This window comes from Macrobrachium rosenbergii, chromosome 2 (assembly GCF_040412425.1).
Source record: "Macrobrachium rosenbergii isolate ZJJX-2024 chromosome 2, ASM4041242v1, whole genome shotgun sequence".
NCBI lineage: Eukaryota > Metazoa > Arthropoda > Malacostraca > Decapoda > Palaemonidae > Macrobrachium > Macrobrachium rosenbergii.
The window spans coordinates 55,770,683-55,784,270 of NC_089742.1; the positions used below are offsets into that span (position 1 = coordinate 55,770,683).

General features: G+C 38.7%; 1 protein-coding gene across 2 annotated transcripts in view; it reads left to right on the plus strand.

The window, feature by feature from the left end:
- The window catches only part of Col4a1 (Collagen type IV alpha 1), a 250,469-nt gene that overhangs the window by 113,452 nt on the left and 123,429 nt on the right, over window positions 1–13,588 (plus strand). Inside the window, exon 2 of one of the 2 annotated variants that reach the window (XM_067118825.1) lies at window positions 4,641–4,690. The exons of the other annotated variant lie outside the window; for it this stretch is intronic. Coding sequence (XP_066974926.1) covers window positions 4,641–4,690 — 50 coding nt within the window. The remainder of the gene's footprint in view (window positions 1–4,640; window positions 4,691–13,588) is intronic. 2 annotated transcript variants of the gene reach the window in all.

Sequence of the window (13,588 nt, forward strand, 5' to 3'; positions counted from 1 at the left end):
AATCCGGACCCTACATCATATTATTATTCTCCGGCCTTTCACGTAGAATAACCACGACACTCTCGAAGGCTGAAGATCGAGATTTGATATACTTGAGTTATTATAATAAAGACTTATCAGTCTTCCATTGCTTAAACAGAGGTAGGAGATATCCAGCTCTCCGATAGTCTCATTGTTGTGAAAATTTTGGCAGCATAAATAAGCAATTCTACCGGAAGCTAGGACTGATTTCGGAGGATCCATTTTACACTTTATAACACCCGCGCCTACCGGCCTCCTCAGGGCACTGGCCCGTGTTGGCATCAGGCCGGCCAGAGACCGAAGAAATACCCCATAGACCTTGCCCTTGAGGGTGGCCTAATTGAAACCTAATAACGAAGCTTTGAAGGAGTTTTCCTAAAGATTTGTATCCGTAGAAAATATGCGTGGAATTAAAAAAAAATGTTCACTATTTCTGAAATATTCTGTAGCTTATGTTGTTTTCAAAAGAAAAGAAATTGAAAAGCATGTACATTTGTTCATGACGCGTGGAATTTAAAAAAAATATATATTCTCTATTTCTGAAATATTCTGTAGCTTTTGTAGTTTTCAAGAGGCAAAACGAAAAAAGTCGAAAGCATGTAGAAATCTTCGCTGAGGTTTTCCCCTTAATTACGTTATATTAAGAGGCAAAGAATGCTTTTGATAATATTTATCGTACTTTCCCTAGAAATTCTTAAAAATTCTTCAGTTGCTAACAGAGAAACTGTCGTATTTGCTTTCGAGTTATTTGTCTGAGTTCATTTACTCTATTTTTAGTTTTCAGTAAAAGAAAACTATTGTGCCGGCTTTGTCTGTCCGTCCTCAATTTTTCTGTCCGTTCTCAGATCTGAAAAACTACTGAGGCAAACATACCAAATTGCATCCCTCTACCCTCAGTAGTTTTCATTCTATTTAAGGTTAAAGTTAGCCATAATCGTGTTTCTGGCAACGATATAGGATAGGCCACCACCGGTCCGTGGGTAAGTTTCTTGGGCCGCGGCTCGTACAACATTATACCGAGACCACCGAAAGATAGATCCATTTTCGGTGACCTTAATTATACGCTGTACAGAAAACTCGACTGCGCTGAAGAAACTTCGGCGAATTTTTTACTTATTTGCTGTTGCAGATATTATCATTGTTATTGGGTTATTCTAGATACAAAAATGATTCCCATATGGTACTCATTTTATGCCCTGACAAGTGTCATTGCCCCTTGAGTCGAATTCTTTGCTAACCGCATTAAATTTTCGAGAAAGTGAATTGTTATAATGAGAGCATCATAAAACCTACTTTCAGTTACGTAAGGGACTTTCTCTTGAATATGCAATCTTTGGGTCTTTCTTTTTTTTGTCACTATGCAGTTTTAGCCCAGATTTTTAAGTGTATTGTTATTCTTTGGTCGACTTCACCGTCACGTCAGGTTGTAATTATAATGGCTAATTGTCTCTCTCTCTCTCTCTCTCTCTCTCTCTCTCTCTCTCTCTCTCTCTCTCTCTCTCTCTCTCTCAATTTGTCTGTATTTGTGGCAGAATTCTCTCTCTCTCTCTCTCTCTCTCTCTCTCTCTCTCTCTCTCTCTCTCTCTCTCTGTTCATTTGTTGTTGAATTTTCTCTCTGTGTGCATTTGTGATAGGATTTTCTCTCTCTCTCTCTCTCTCTCTCTCTCTCTCTCTCTCTCTCTCTCTCTCTCTCTCTCTCTCTCTCTCTCCGTGTCTGTTTGTCTGTGGTAGAATTTTTCACAAAGTGGCTGCCTTGAATCGAATTAACTTCGAAAGGTATTTTTATAATGATCTGATTTTAGATTATAACGTTGCTTCAATTTTTTTCCAGTTATTCGCTGACGTGTCGTAGGCCATTTGCTGATATCTGACACATAACTTTCAGGGGCCTGTTCATACTAGTCGAATCTTATTTACCTCACGTGGTTTTTTCCATATCTGCCAGATTTCGAATGATTTTTTTTTTCTGTAGCTCCGAATATCTCGCCACACAAGACGGGTCATGACGTAATGCCGTTAGCCATACTTCCTGCTTTTGGCTCGGCCCATCTGGCGTCTTCAATCTTAGATTTTCAATTAAGTGCTTTTACGAGCGTTGCTGTTGGTAGGGCAATCTGCTCTTCTTTTCCTATTTATAGTGGGTGTTTTTCCACTTTAAACACTCCCTGTCATTCGCCTTATCAGTAGTCTTCTTCAGTCTTTTTACTCGTCTAATTCAGCAGTGATATGAAATTCAATTTTCCTAGATAATTTCCACGTGTCTTTCCCGACTCTGGACATTTATTATTAAGCGTCACCTCTTTCCATTATCTGTTTTTGTGGTGATCCAAGTTCATTTAGACTTGAAGACTGCATGATGCACACTCCTGAATCTGCTTCTAAAAATCAAGCGGTTTATTTTGGATGTAAATTCTTTTCTCTTTGCAGCGTAAACATCCCTGTTTGAAATAGTGCATTAACACTTGAGATGCTTATTTTTTCCTCCTTTGTCAGGATTTAACCTTAAGTGGGCTCACTGACTCTTAACACTAGTATCATTTTTGGCCAACCTCCCGTCTAGCTCAGAGAGTCATTTATTGTATGCATTTTGATTTATTTGTTATTAAACGACCATGTTGCACGCACCAGAATATCGCATCTTTCATCTTCTTGGAGATCAGCATTTCCCCAAATTGCTTATTTTGTTGGTTTCGTTCCCTTCACCATAGGGCTGTGGAAGGCTCTCCCAGCTTGTGTTACCCTTTACTACACCCTTTCTTAATTGAGAAGAGTGAATATCGAATACTTTGGTGTTAGTCTTCACTTTTTTCTACCTCCTTTCCTTCGTTTATTCCCATTGCCTAGAGTAGATACAGCTATTAACTGGTTTCGCAATAAATATGAAATCGTATTCATGCACTTCTCTAGGGATTGTAAGATAACTCTATTGAAAGCGCGTTGTGATGTATCCTCAGATACAGATATCGCAACAAAAATCTTTATATGATAAAAATCTGGTTGAACAGCGAATATCTCTTATGAATATTTTTTTTTCGTGAAGGAATATGCTTCTATTTATCGTTCATAAAAGGAAGGTGATTTATCAGTGATCATGAGAGGAAAATCGGATAAGGTTAGTCGATAATTTTCTGCGTGACTCAGAAATGAAGCCAGCATTAGGCATGTTCTTTATTTTCCATAAATATCGAGGTTTAAACGTTTCTTAATAATTAGTTCACTCCAAGAGATATGTGTATTTATAAAACATATCAGTGAATGGAGGAGAGAGAGAGAGAGAGAGAGAAGAGAGAGAGAGAGAGAGAGAGAGAGAGAGAGAGAGAGAGAGTCACTAGAAATAGGAAAAGAAGAGTACGTCACGGCATCGACAGCAACGCTTATAAAAAGCACGTAATTGAAAATCTAGAAATGAGTCAAGAGGCCATATGAGAGAACTCGAGGACCTTTCTGCCATTAAGGGAGGTTCCTGCGGCATATTTCTCGGCGTTATGAACTGAAAGAGAAATGTGTTATCTCATGAATGATTAATGACAGCTCGTAACCTGAGGGGCCGCTGTTCACAAGAAGCTAATTGTTTGTTTTGAATTTCCCATAATGATCCTTCCACCTTCTGGGATGATGATACGTCTCATCCATTCCACCCTCACAATTTGGTTTGTTTACTCTCATGGATATTTAAAAAAAAAAAGTGGGTTTCCATTTTTTACGTTAGATGATTACGAAATAGCATGTTTTTGTTCAGCGACTTCTGCTCTGATGTTATTAACATTCGTCAGCGGAGCTAAACGGAGGTTTTTACATTCACCCACGTCAGTTTGTATCTTTGTATACCAGTGTGTCTGTCTGTGCGCATAAATATCTCGCAATTTTTGGTAACAATTTTTCGACGGGAGTTTGCTAACGGGTACAATGGGGTCCCAGTGAATGTTGACTATAATGAAGATGTGGGGTGGAGACCGGATGTATTACTATTATTATTATTATTATTATTATTATTATTATTATTATTATTATTATTATTATTAAAAGAATGGCAGCATCAATGGAACCGATTTTATATAAAGTCTTTTCAATGTAAAGTCTCTTCAATTCTTCTCACTATTCTCTTCTCTTCAGGGCAGATATCAGCCCTGAAGAAAAGAATAATTACGAGAAAGAATCAAGCTTTATATAAAATCAATTCTCCCGATGCTGCCATTCTTCTCTTTCATGTGTAAAAAGAGGGTCTACTCCTTCATATATTATTATCATTATTATATACCCCACGGTTCCGACAAGCAATCAAAAATCGTCTGAAATTCCTGTAAGCTCACGTGCATGTATAAATACGAAATAATCGAACCCCTGGCTTCATTGGCCTTTCAACGAATGGTTGTGAGAGTACTGCTGAAACGTTAAGGAATCAGTGAATTTTGGACAGCTGTTATATAATTCACTTGCTGCCACAAAGAAACCCATTCGAGAGATTGAGAAGCTGCATTATAAACTCAATGGCGTCCAGATGGCCATTCTGTTTAATGAAGTTTGTTTGAAAGAGGTCTTCCTCGAGATATTATTATTATTATTATTATTATTATTATTATTATTATTATTATTATTATTTATTTTGTTTTCCTTTACAGGTACGTAAAATGGAGTTCTTGTCACAGCCTGTTGTGTGATCTTGTACTGCGTGAGTATAAGAGTGTTCAATTCACTTCTTTTTTGGGACATTTGGGTGTATTGATGTGCAAGTTTATTTATCTCTTTTAAAAGCTTACTTTACGTAAGTGCAAGTCTCTCTCTCTCTCTCTCTCTCTCTCTCTCTCTCTCTCTCTCTCTCTCTCTCTCTCTCTCTCTCTCTCTCTCTCTCTCTCTATATATATATATATATATATATATATATGTAATAATGTGTGTGTGTGTGTGTGTGGGGGTGGATGTATACATATGTCTATACACACATATATATATATTTATATGTAATACATATACATACATACATACATATATATATATATATATATATATATATATATATATATATATATATATATATAGAGAGAGAGAAGAAAGAAGAAAGAAGAAGAAAAGAAAATATCTAATGAGTGCTTATGCACGCAGATGTGTCCTAGTGGCACATTCATTGCGCCCTTTGTTAGTGCGGCTTGTTGGTGTCGCCGTCTTCAGAAGCATTCCATTTAGCGTCGCATGAAAAAAAAGAAAACTAATTATTTCATTGAAGATGCAATCGTAACGTCGCTTACGAATTACTTGAGCTTTTGTGTCCTTAATTTGAAAACATTATCTCTCTCTCTCTCTCACTGTAAATTCTTTGATCCCATTTTGCATTTGTTTAGGACTCCTCCCACCCACCACCCCCACCCCCACCCCCACACTCCCAAATCATGAAGTCTTGTTCTAGTGAGACACACCGTCCAAAAATTACATTCTTCTTGGACCAACTTTTTGTGTCTTCTGAAAGCAGTGTTCTAGTCTTCAGTTTAAGGGTTTGACAAGATCAAAGCTTTTTCGTTATAACTTTCGTATTCGGAAATAGTAATTTTATTCATCATTTCTCCATGTCGCTCTTCCTGAGAAAAATGGATGAATTCCTTGTGGAAAAATGGGTAGGAGAGAGAGAGAGAGAGAGAGAGAGAGAGAGAGAGAGAGAGGAGAGTTGGAAGAGTGAACTGCTGCATGAGAGCCTCTTTTCGTGTGTGCGTCCTTCAGTATTCTTTTTTCATTTTCTTTTTTTTTTTGAAGGGGTCAGTGAGTAGTCACGGTCCAAGGATTTCAGGACAATGACCTCAACGCGCGCTTGCCCTCTCTCTCTCTCTCTCTCTCTCTCTCTCTCTCTCTCTCTCTCTCTCTCCTGCTGAGCCTCAGTACTACCTCACAGCTATTGCACAAGTCCATTGAAGTACTATCGGCTTGCATTGAATACTTTCTCCCAATCTCAAAGTCGTTGATTCTGCGTGAGACATCAGAGATTGTTATAGCTTATGTGCTAACTTGAGTGATAAAAACATTAAGAATTGCTTCTCCCAATAGGCATTTTGTTCTTTTCGTTGCGCGCGCGCCTGTGTGTTTGTGAGAAAACAGCCAAAGGTACGCAGAAATACAATCAGTCTATCCTTCCGAGTTCGTATGTCGTTGCTATTGTGTTTGAGTTCAAAGGGATAGGACTGTGTCTTTAATAAGATAGGTTCGAGTCGGGTAACTTGAGCATAGCTTTAATAAGTATAAGGTCAACCAGAGCAGAATTTGAATCTTGAGAAAATCTAGATAGATGTATACTGCTCTGTACTGTACGACCTAACGTCATTTTAATTTTGTCATGCCTTACATTGATCTCAAATTTCTTGTACGATAAATAATTCCCTAATAAGGTGAGGCAACCATTGGGGCGTTAGATTCCAGTCAGGTATTCATTCAAGGCGGACATATTTTTGCTCATCGTCAAATAATGAATTATGAATGAACAAGCTGCTTTCTCAGTGTTAAGAGATCGGAAATTTTACCTATATTTTAACAATAGCTATCACTACTGATGCGTCTTTTAGGAATTATCCATGTAAATAGACATAATTATAACTTTTCTTGCTCGGGAAATCTTTTTGTTACTTGACATATTGTATGTTGAAAACTCCTTGGTATCTGCATGTTGCATATGCGCATAATGTAATTAAAAGGCAGAGACATAAAATGCCTATAAGAATATTCACTCAACTGATGAGTCCTGTTGATTTCTTTAGTAATATTCATTTAAAAGGAGACTTCTCTTAAACAAGTAAAAAATGCGTTGAAGTTTTTTCGGCGCAATCGAGTTTTCCGTACATCCGCTAATAATCAAGGCCGCCGAAAATAGATGTATCTTTTGGTGGTCTCGGTATAATGCTGTATGAGCCACGGCCCATGAAACTTTAACTACGGCCCGGTGGTGGCCTATCCTACATAGTTGACAGAAGCACGATTATGGCCAGCTTTAACCTTAAATAAAATAAAAACTACTGAGGCTGGAGGGCTGTAATATAATGTGTTTGATGATTGGAGGGTGGATGATCAACATACCAATTTGCAGCCCCCTAGTCTCTAGTTTTTAAGATCTGAGGGCGGACAGAAAAGTGCGGATGGAATAAAGTGCGGACGGACATACAAAGCCAGCACGAGAGTTTTCTTTTACAGAAAACTAAAAACTGAAGTTGCAAGTACTTTTGTACTGACGCATCGTCAATTTCCTATGAAAAACTGAGCATGAAGAAACTGTAACTGTAAAAATACTTGTTTTTTCATGCGAATTTATTTCTTCTTGTAAAAGATATTTTCATGCGAATTTATTTCTTCTTGTAAAAGATATATTACGTCCTTTCCCATTTACTTCACTCGCTTTACATTCATTTGGTTTTTTCAGTGACAGCTAAATATCAATCTTTCATTCGTCGTAGATTAAGCTGGCCGTATACCAGCACGGGCCCTTGCTCCAGGAGCAGCCCGTATTAGTTCATCTGGACTTAGAGAGGAACCAAGGAATCTTTTGTAATGTCGGGTGACACAGAAACTGGATGGTTCAGTAGTTCTTATCTCTGATCTTTAGATTCTGTTGGGAAGGTGATCGGTGTGTTTAAGTGACACATCCGTCCCATTTATTTCTCTCTCTCTCTCTCTCTCTCTCTCTCTCTCTCTCTCTCTCTCTCTCTCCAGGGTGCTCGTGTACTTTGTATGTATCGTTTATTGACGCTACGTCTCTCGCAGGATGGGGAGTAGTAGTCAATAAATTCAAATTCAGATACTCTCTCTCTCTCTCTCTCTCTCTCTCTCTCTCTCTCTCTCTCTCTCTCTCTCTCTCTCTATCCCCCGCCAGTTGGCGCTCGCATATGGTCGAAAAACTGCAGCATATTCAGCTGATCTAATTAATGTATACCTTTTTATACTATTATCAGTCCCTCGATCTTTTTCTCCTACTCAAGGAACTTGTCTCCACCAGAAGGCAGGCCCACGGACTCCGGATTCTTCCAGAACCTATATTGTTTTTTTTCGCAGATTTTTTTCTGGCATCTCGAATCCGGTTTGGTTGTTTATTATATGTCAGAGCACATCCTTTACCCCTCCCCCACCTCCCACCAGCCACAAACCTGCGAAAAAAAATTTATCTTAGACCAATACTTGGAGTGTATTTACACCCTTTTCTCTGTAAAGTCCCAAAGATAAAAGCTGGCTGTTTCTGAACAGGTGTAAACACACTCGTAAAACTTGCTCTGGAAAGACAGATGAGTTTATGAATGAAATGTACAGATAAGCTATGCTATAGTATTTTGTTCAGTTCAAGGCTGATGGTCCTGTTCTAGGATGTGTTTACTGACGACACTCCTCCTTGCACTCGCCCGTTAAGGGCCGAATCACTTAGGGTACTTCTAGCAAGCATTTTCTCTCTTCTTCTTCTTCTTTCGTTTCTTCGTGTAGGATGGGTACGACTTTTGTGAAGGGCGGAGTCGGATTTCTCAGAGGAACCGTTGCCTCTCTCTCTCTCTCTCTCTCTCTCTCTCTCTCTCTCTCTCTCTCTCTCTCTCTCTCTCTCTCTCTCTGTCATTCATTCGCTCGTTCAAGTGGCTGAAGGAATTTCAAGTGTTTATTTTCAGTGGCTTATTTCAGAAGCCGAAGTTCGCTTCTGTGCAAAGGTAGTAGCTAAGGACTTGGAGATAATATTATCTTCTAAGGAAATGACATTACTGACTCATTTTGCCTGTGACTTCAGGGCACACAGACAAAGGGGGCTAATCTGCAAGGATTCTTATGTTAGGGGAAATCTATGCAGTTCTAATTTATATATATATATATATATATATATATATATATATATATATATATATATATATATATATATATATTTATATATATATATATATATATATATATATATATATATATATATATATAGTATATTTTAATGCTAGTTATCTAAAATGTTTAATTCCATGTGAGATGTGTAATTTAAAAAAAAATTTTTATGCCCATTCTCCGAAATTCAGATTTGTATCATATCATAAACGTTTCGTTAGGTTTCTGACATTTCTCCTCTGCACTCTCCAGTTTTAATAGTAATTCTGAGAACGAAGGCAGTAGATTTATGTCGAAGACCAGTTTTCTTGTATTTGACTTAATACTCTCTCTCTCTCTCTCTCTCTCTCTCTCTCTCTCTCTCTCTCTCTCTCTCTCTCTCTCTCTCTCTCTCGCGAAGGGAGAGGAACGTAGACTTTCTAATCTACAGTAAATCCCGTCCAAGGCTTTATTACTATTAGACTCCATTTTCTGTAATACTTATTTTGGCCATTGGTTTGGTGAACATTCTCTCTCTCTCTCTCTCTCTCTCTCTCTCTCTCTCTCTCTCTCTCTCTCTCTCTCTCTCTCTCTCTCTCTCTCTCTCTCTCTCGCCCTCCTAATAACGTCTTTTTGTATGTCATCGTAATTAGTCTCTCTCTCTCTCTCTCTCTCTCTCTCTCTCTCTCTCTCTCCTAATTACGTCTTTTTGTATAATGTCAGCGTAATTAGTCCAGAGCGCATACGTCAAAGGGGTTCATTTCACTTTTAGTCACAAGTGACAAGGCCATGCAACTGTGCACGACTTGTCACACATGGTTCATGTCAGAGTAGTCTCAAGTAGGCATTGCCTCTTGTGACAAGGCAGTTTCTTTTGCTCAAGCGTGACTTTATAGTTGCTCATATGAAACGTTTGTTAATTAGTATTTATAAAGTTAATTAGCAATCATAGAGTTCATTCCTCTGTGGGTTAGTGCCGTCAGTGCACCTCAACGGTGCATTGTAGGCATTACTTAAGGTTCATTGCAGTGTCCCTTCGGCCCCTAGGTGCAACTACTTTCATTCCTTTTACTGTGCCTCCGTTCATGTTCTCTCTTTCATCTTACTTTCCACCCTCTCCTAACAATTGATTCGTAGTGCAACTGCGAGGTCTTCTTCCTGTTACACCTTTCAGACCTTTGTGCTGTCAGTTTCTAATTTCATCACTGAATGACCTCATACGTCCCATATGTCACGTATAGTTGGTCGTATTCTGGTTAGAATTATATCAATGTGTTGATAGATGGTCATAAAGCTTCGCTATTTTATGTTTTCTTTCTACTCGTACGTAATCTTTTTGGTACATTATGTTCTCTATCTACTGCTTATACCAGTTCTCCTTTACTTTCGATTCAGTCCGATATCTTGAGAAGTTATTTAGCCCACAGGCTGTTTATATATATATATATATATATATATATATATATATATATATATATATATATACAGTATGTGTGTAATGTAATATATATATATATATATATATATATATATATATATATATATATATACAGTATGTAATGTAATAATATATATATATATATATATATATATATATATATATATATATATATATATATATATATATGTATGTATGTATGGAAAACTAAGTTCATTAGTTTTTGGCAGACTACTTCCATCACTAAACATGCACATTATGCGAAACACTAGACTTTAGGTATGTCTAAGAAACACCATTTTGTGGAAATTCAGATCAAACGGGGGAAATTTGTCTAGGGGACGCATATCTCATGCCTGTTGTAAAAGTATTGAAACCGAATTACCCAGATCTTTGAAACTAGATTATTTTTCGCAAGATAATCGTTGACTTTTAGTTTTCTGTAAAAGAAAACTATTGTGCCGGCGTTGTCTGTCCGGCCGCACATTTTATGTCCGCCTTCAGATCTTAAAAACTACTGAGGCTAGAGGGCTGCAAATTGATAGGCAGATCATCCACCCTCCAATCATCAAACGTACCTAATTGAAGCCCTCTAGCCTTAGTAGTTTTTATTTTATTTAATGTTAAAGTTAGCCATAATCGTGCATCTGGCAACGATATGACAGGCCACCACCGGCCCGAGGTTAAAGTTTCATGGGTCGCGTGCATCTGGCAACGATATGACAAGCCACCACCGGCCCGAGGTTAAAGTTTCATGGGCCGCGGCTCATACAGCATTATACCGAGACCACCGAAAGATAGATCTATCTCGGTGGCCTTGATTATACGCTGTACAGAAAACTCGGTTGCGCCGAAGAAACTCCAGCGCATTTTGTACTTGTCTCATTTGGACACACTATCATTGCTACTTCTTCTACTCCAATTAAGAGTTACTTGCCTTAGTATTAAGGCTGTCAGTTTGCGAAACTGAATATAAATAATTCTATTTTATTGAGGCCTAACATATAACGTAGTTTAATAAGTTACGTCAAAATAACCAGATGTTTAAAGCACTTGCTAAACGGCGAAAAGAATAGTTAGTTCCGTCCAAGAATCAGTGTCTGAGAATGTTGCTACTGTGCTACTTTTGACCACATTTATCAAGATATTCATCTGCCCACTCTCTCTCTCTCTCTCTCTCTCTCTCTCTCTCTCTCTCTCTCTCTCTCTCTCTCTCCTTCAGCACACTTCGGTGACCATACATAGTTCCGCTAAAGCCGCCTTAGAACGACCGGGATAGGGCGCACCTATGGGCGTGTTGTTGCGGGTTTACTTTCTATAGTGGCAGGTTAGGTAGTAGACTCTCCTCTCTCTTATTATATAACACTATCCTCTCCCCCTGTATGTACATGCGTCTGTGTGTGTGTGTGGTCGTTTGTGTGTGTTTTTCTGTGTGTGTGGTCGTGTGTGTATGTTTGTCTATGTTTGTATGTGTTCGTGAGTGTGTGTGTGCTTGTCTGTGTGTGTTGTGTGTTCGTGTTTGTGTGTTTGTCTAGTGTGTGTGTGTGGTCGTGTTTGTGTCGTTGTCTATGTGTGTATGTGTGTGTGTCTTTGTCTATGGGTGTTTGTGTGTGGTCGTGTGTGTATGTTTGTCTATGTGTGTGTGTGTTTTTCTATGTGTGTGTGTGTGGTCGTGTGTGTGTCTTTGTCTGTGTGTGTGTGTGTGTGTGTATACTGTATACGTTCGTCAGTCCATCCCAGGTGTTTTTCGTCTTCTCCTTCCCCGGTGCCCATTCGAAGCTCGTCGGGAATTAATCAGAAACCTGTGACCAGAAACGTAATTTTCACACCTTTCTTTAAGTGCTCGGTAATTTCTGTCTGTCTCCCCCCACCCGGAACTGCACAGGTGTAAGTAACATATTGTTATCATTAGCCGGAACTGCACGGGGGAGGGTTATTTTATTTGTTATTATTCACAGCAAGGTAATAAACTTAAATATATAGTGGGCGCAAAATTGTTTATTGCAATAAGGTTCCGATTCATTCTCGAGTGTCTCAACCTGTTGGAATAAACAATAACAGCTTCATAAAAAATGAAACATATATGTTTAGATTGGTGTTTATCTTTGAGATTCCAACGGGAGGTGTCTTTGCTGATTATTATTATCATCGTAATCACTACTCGGCACTGTGCACTACGCTATTTCGTTATGATTCCACTGAAAATATGTTTTGCTCTTTCTCATTAAATTCTGTGCTCTACGGGGAGTCAGATTTTGGGTCTAATTTTTCGATTTATCTAATTATTATTTTTTTTTACTTGTAATCGAAATGATTTTTGGACCAGATACTTCTTTCTGTCGTCGAAGGCCTTAGTCGTGACGATATGAGATTCTAGGCCAAACCCGTAAGTGAATCAGTCTCCAGGATGAATTTGTTGGATAGTGATATGATAATTTGCCAGAAAATATCTTCCTATGAGAAAAAGCAGAAACCATATATGCCTTTATACATATGTTTTAGCATGTTGATCGTTTTTGGAGATGTGCATATATGATTAGATATCAGTGGAAGATATCGGATATTAATGAAAGATATTTGTTTGAGGAAAAGTGTGTGTGTGTGTGCGTGTGTGTGTGCGTGCGAGATTTAGTCCTCTGGTGATCACGGACGAATAACAAATTTCAGCACTTAATAACGTATAACAAGTGATGAACTTAGAACGGGCAGGTATTTTGGAATGAAGTCACTAGCCTTATGCCCGTTACCAACCATCCTGTGGCCCACTCAAGTTAATCAACCATCAGATGCCTAATAAGGGTTGAGATCAGCAATCACAACAAACAGGATTTGCCATTTCTAATAATATATATCTGATGGGTCGAAGTCTTGGGATATGTGAAAGGCCTAAAGTAGCAAAGATCTAGGAGAGAGAGAGAGAGAGAGAGAGAGAGAGAGAGAGAGAGAGAGAGAGAGAGAGAAGAGGTCCAACCCTACTCGTAAACGAAAAAGCTTCCCTCGTCATATATATATATATTTTTTATAGTTGAAGAACATTGCTCTCGTCGTATGTGGTCACGCAATTCACACGGTATTATTCCTTGGGTGTAAGGAACACCCAGCCGTCCGTCCAGAAGGTTCGAATGTTGGCTAGATCAGAGTTCACCCGAACATCTGCTCTCGGCTTATGGCACCATATGGATTAGAAGGTCGAGTTTTTGAGGCGCCCAGCGCCCGGCAGGAGCAGTCTGGGTCGCGACGCCTGTTGCACTGGCTCGGGACGGGTTGAGAGACTGTGCAATGGAAGGAAGGAGCTTTGCTACTCGATTCACACTTGCTTTCGGTTAATGAAACTGA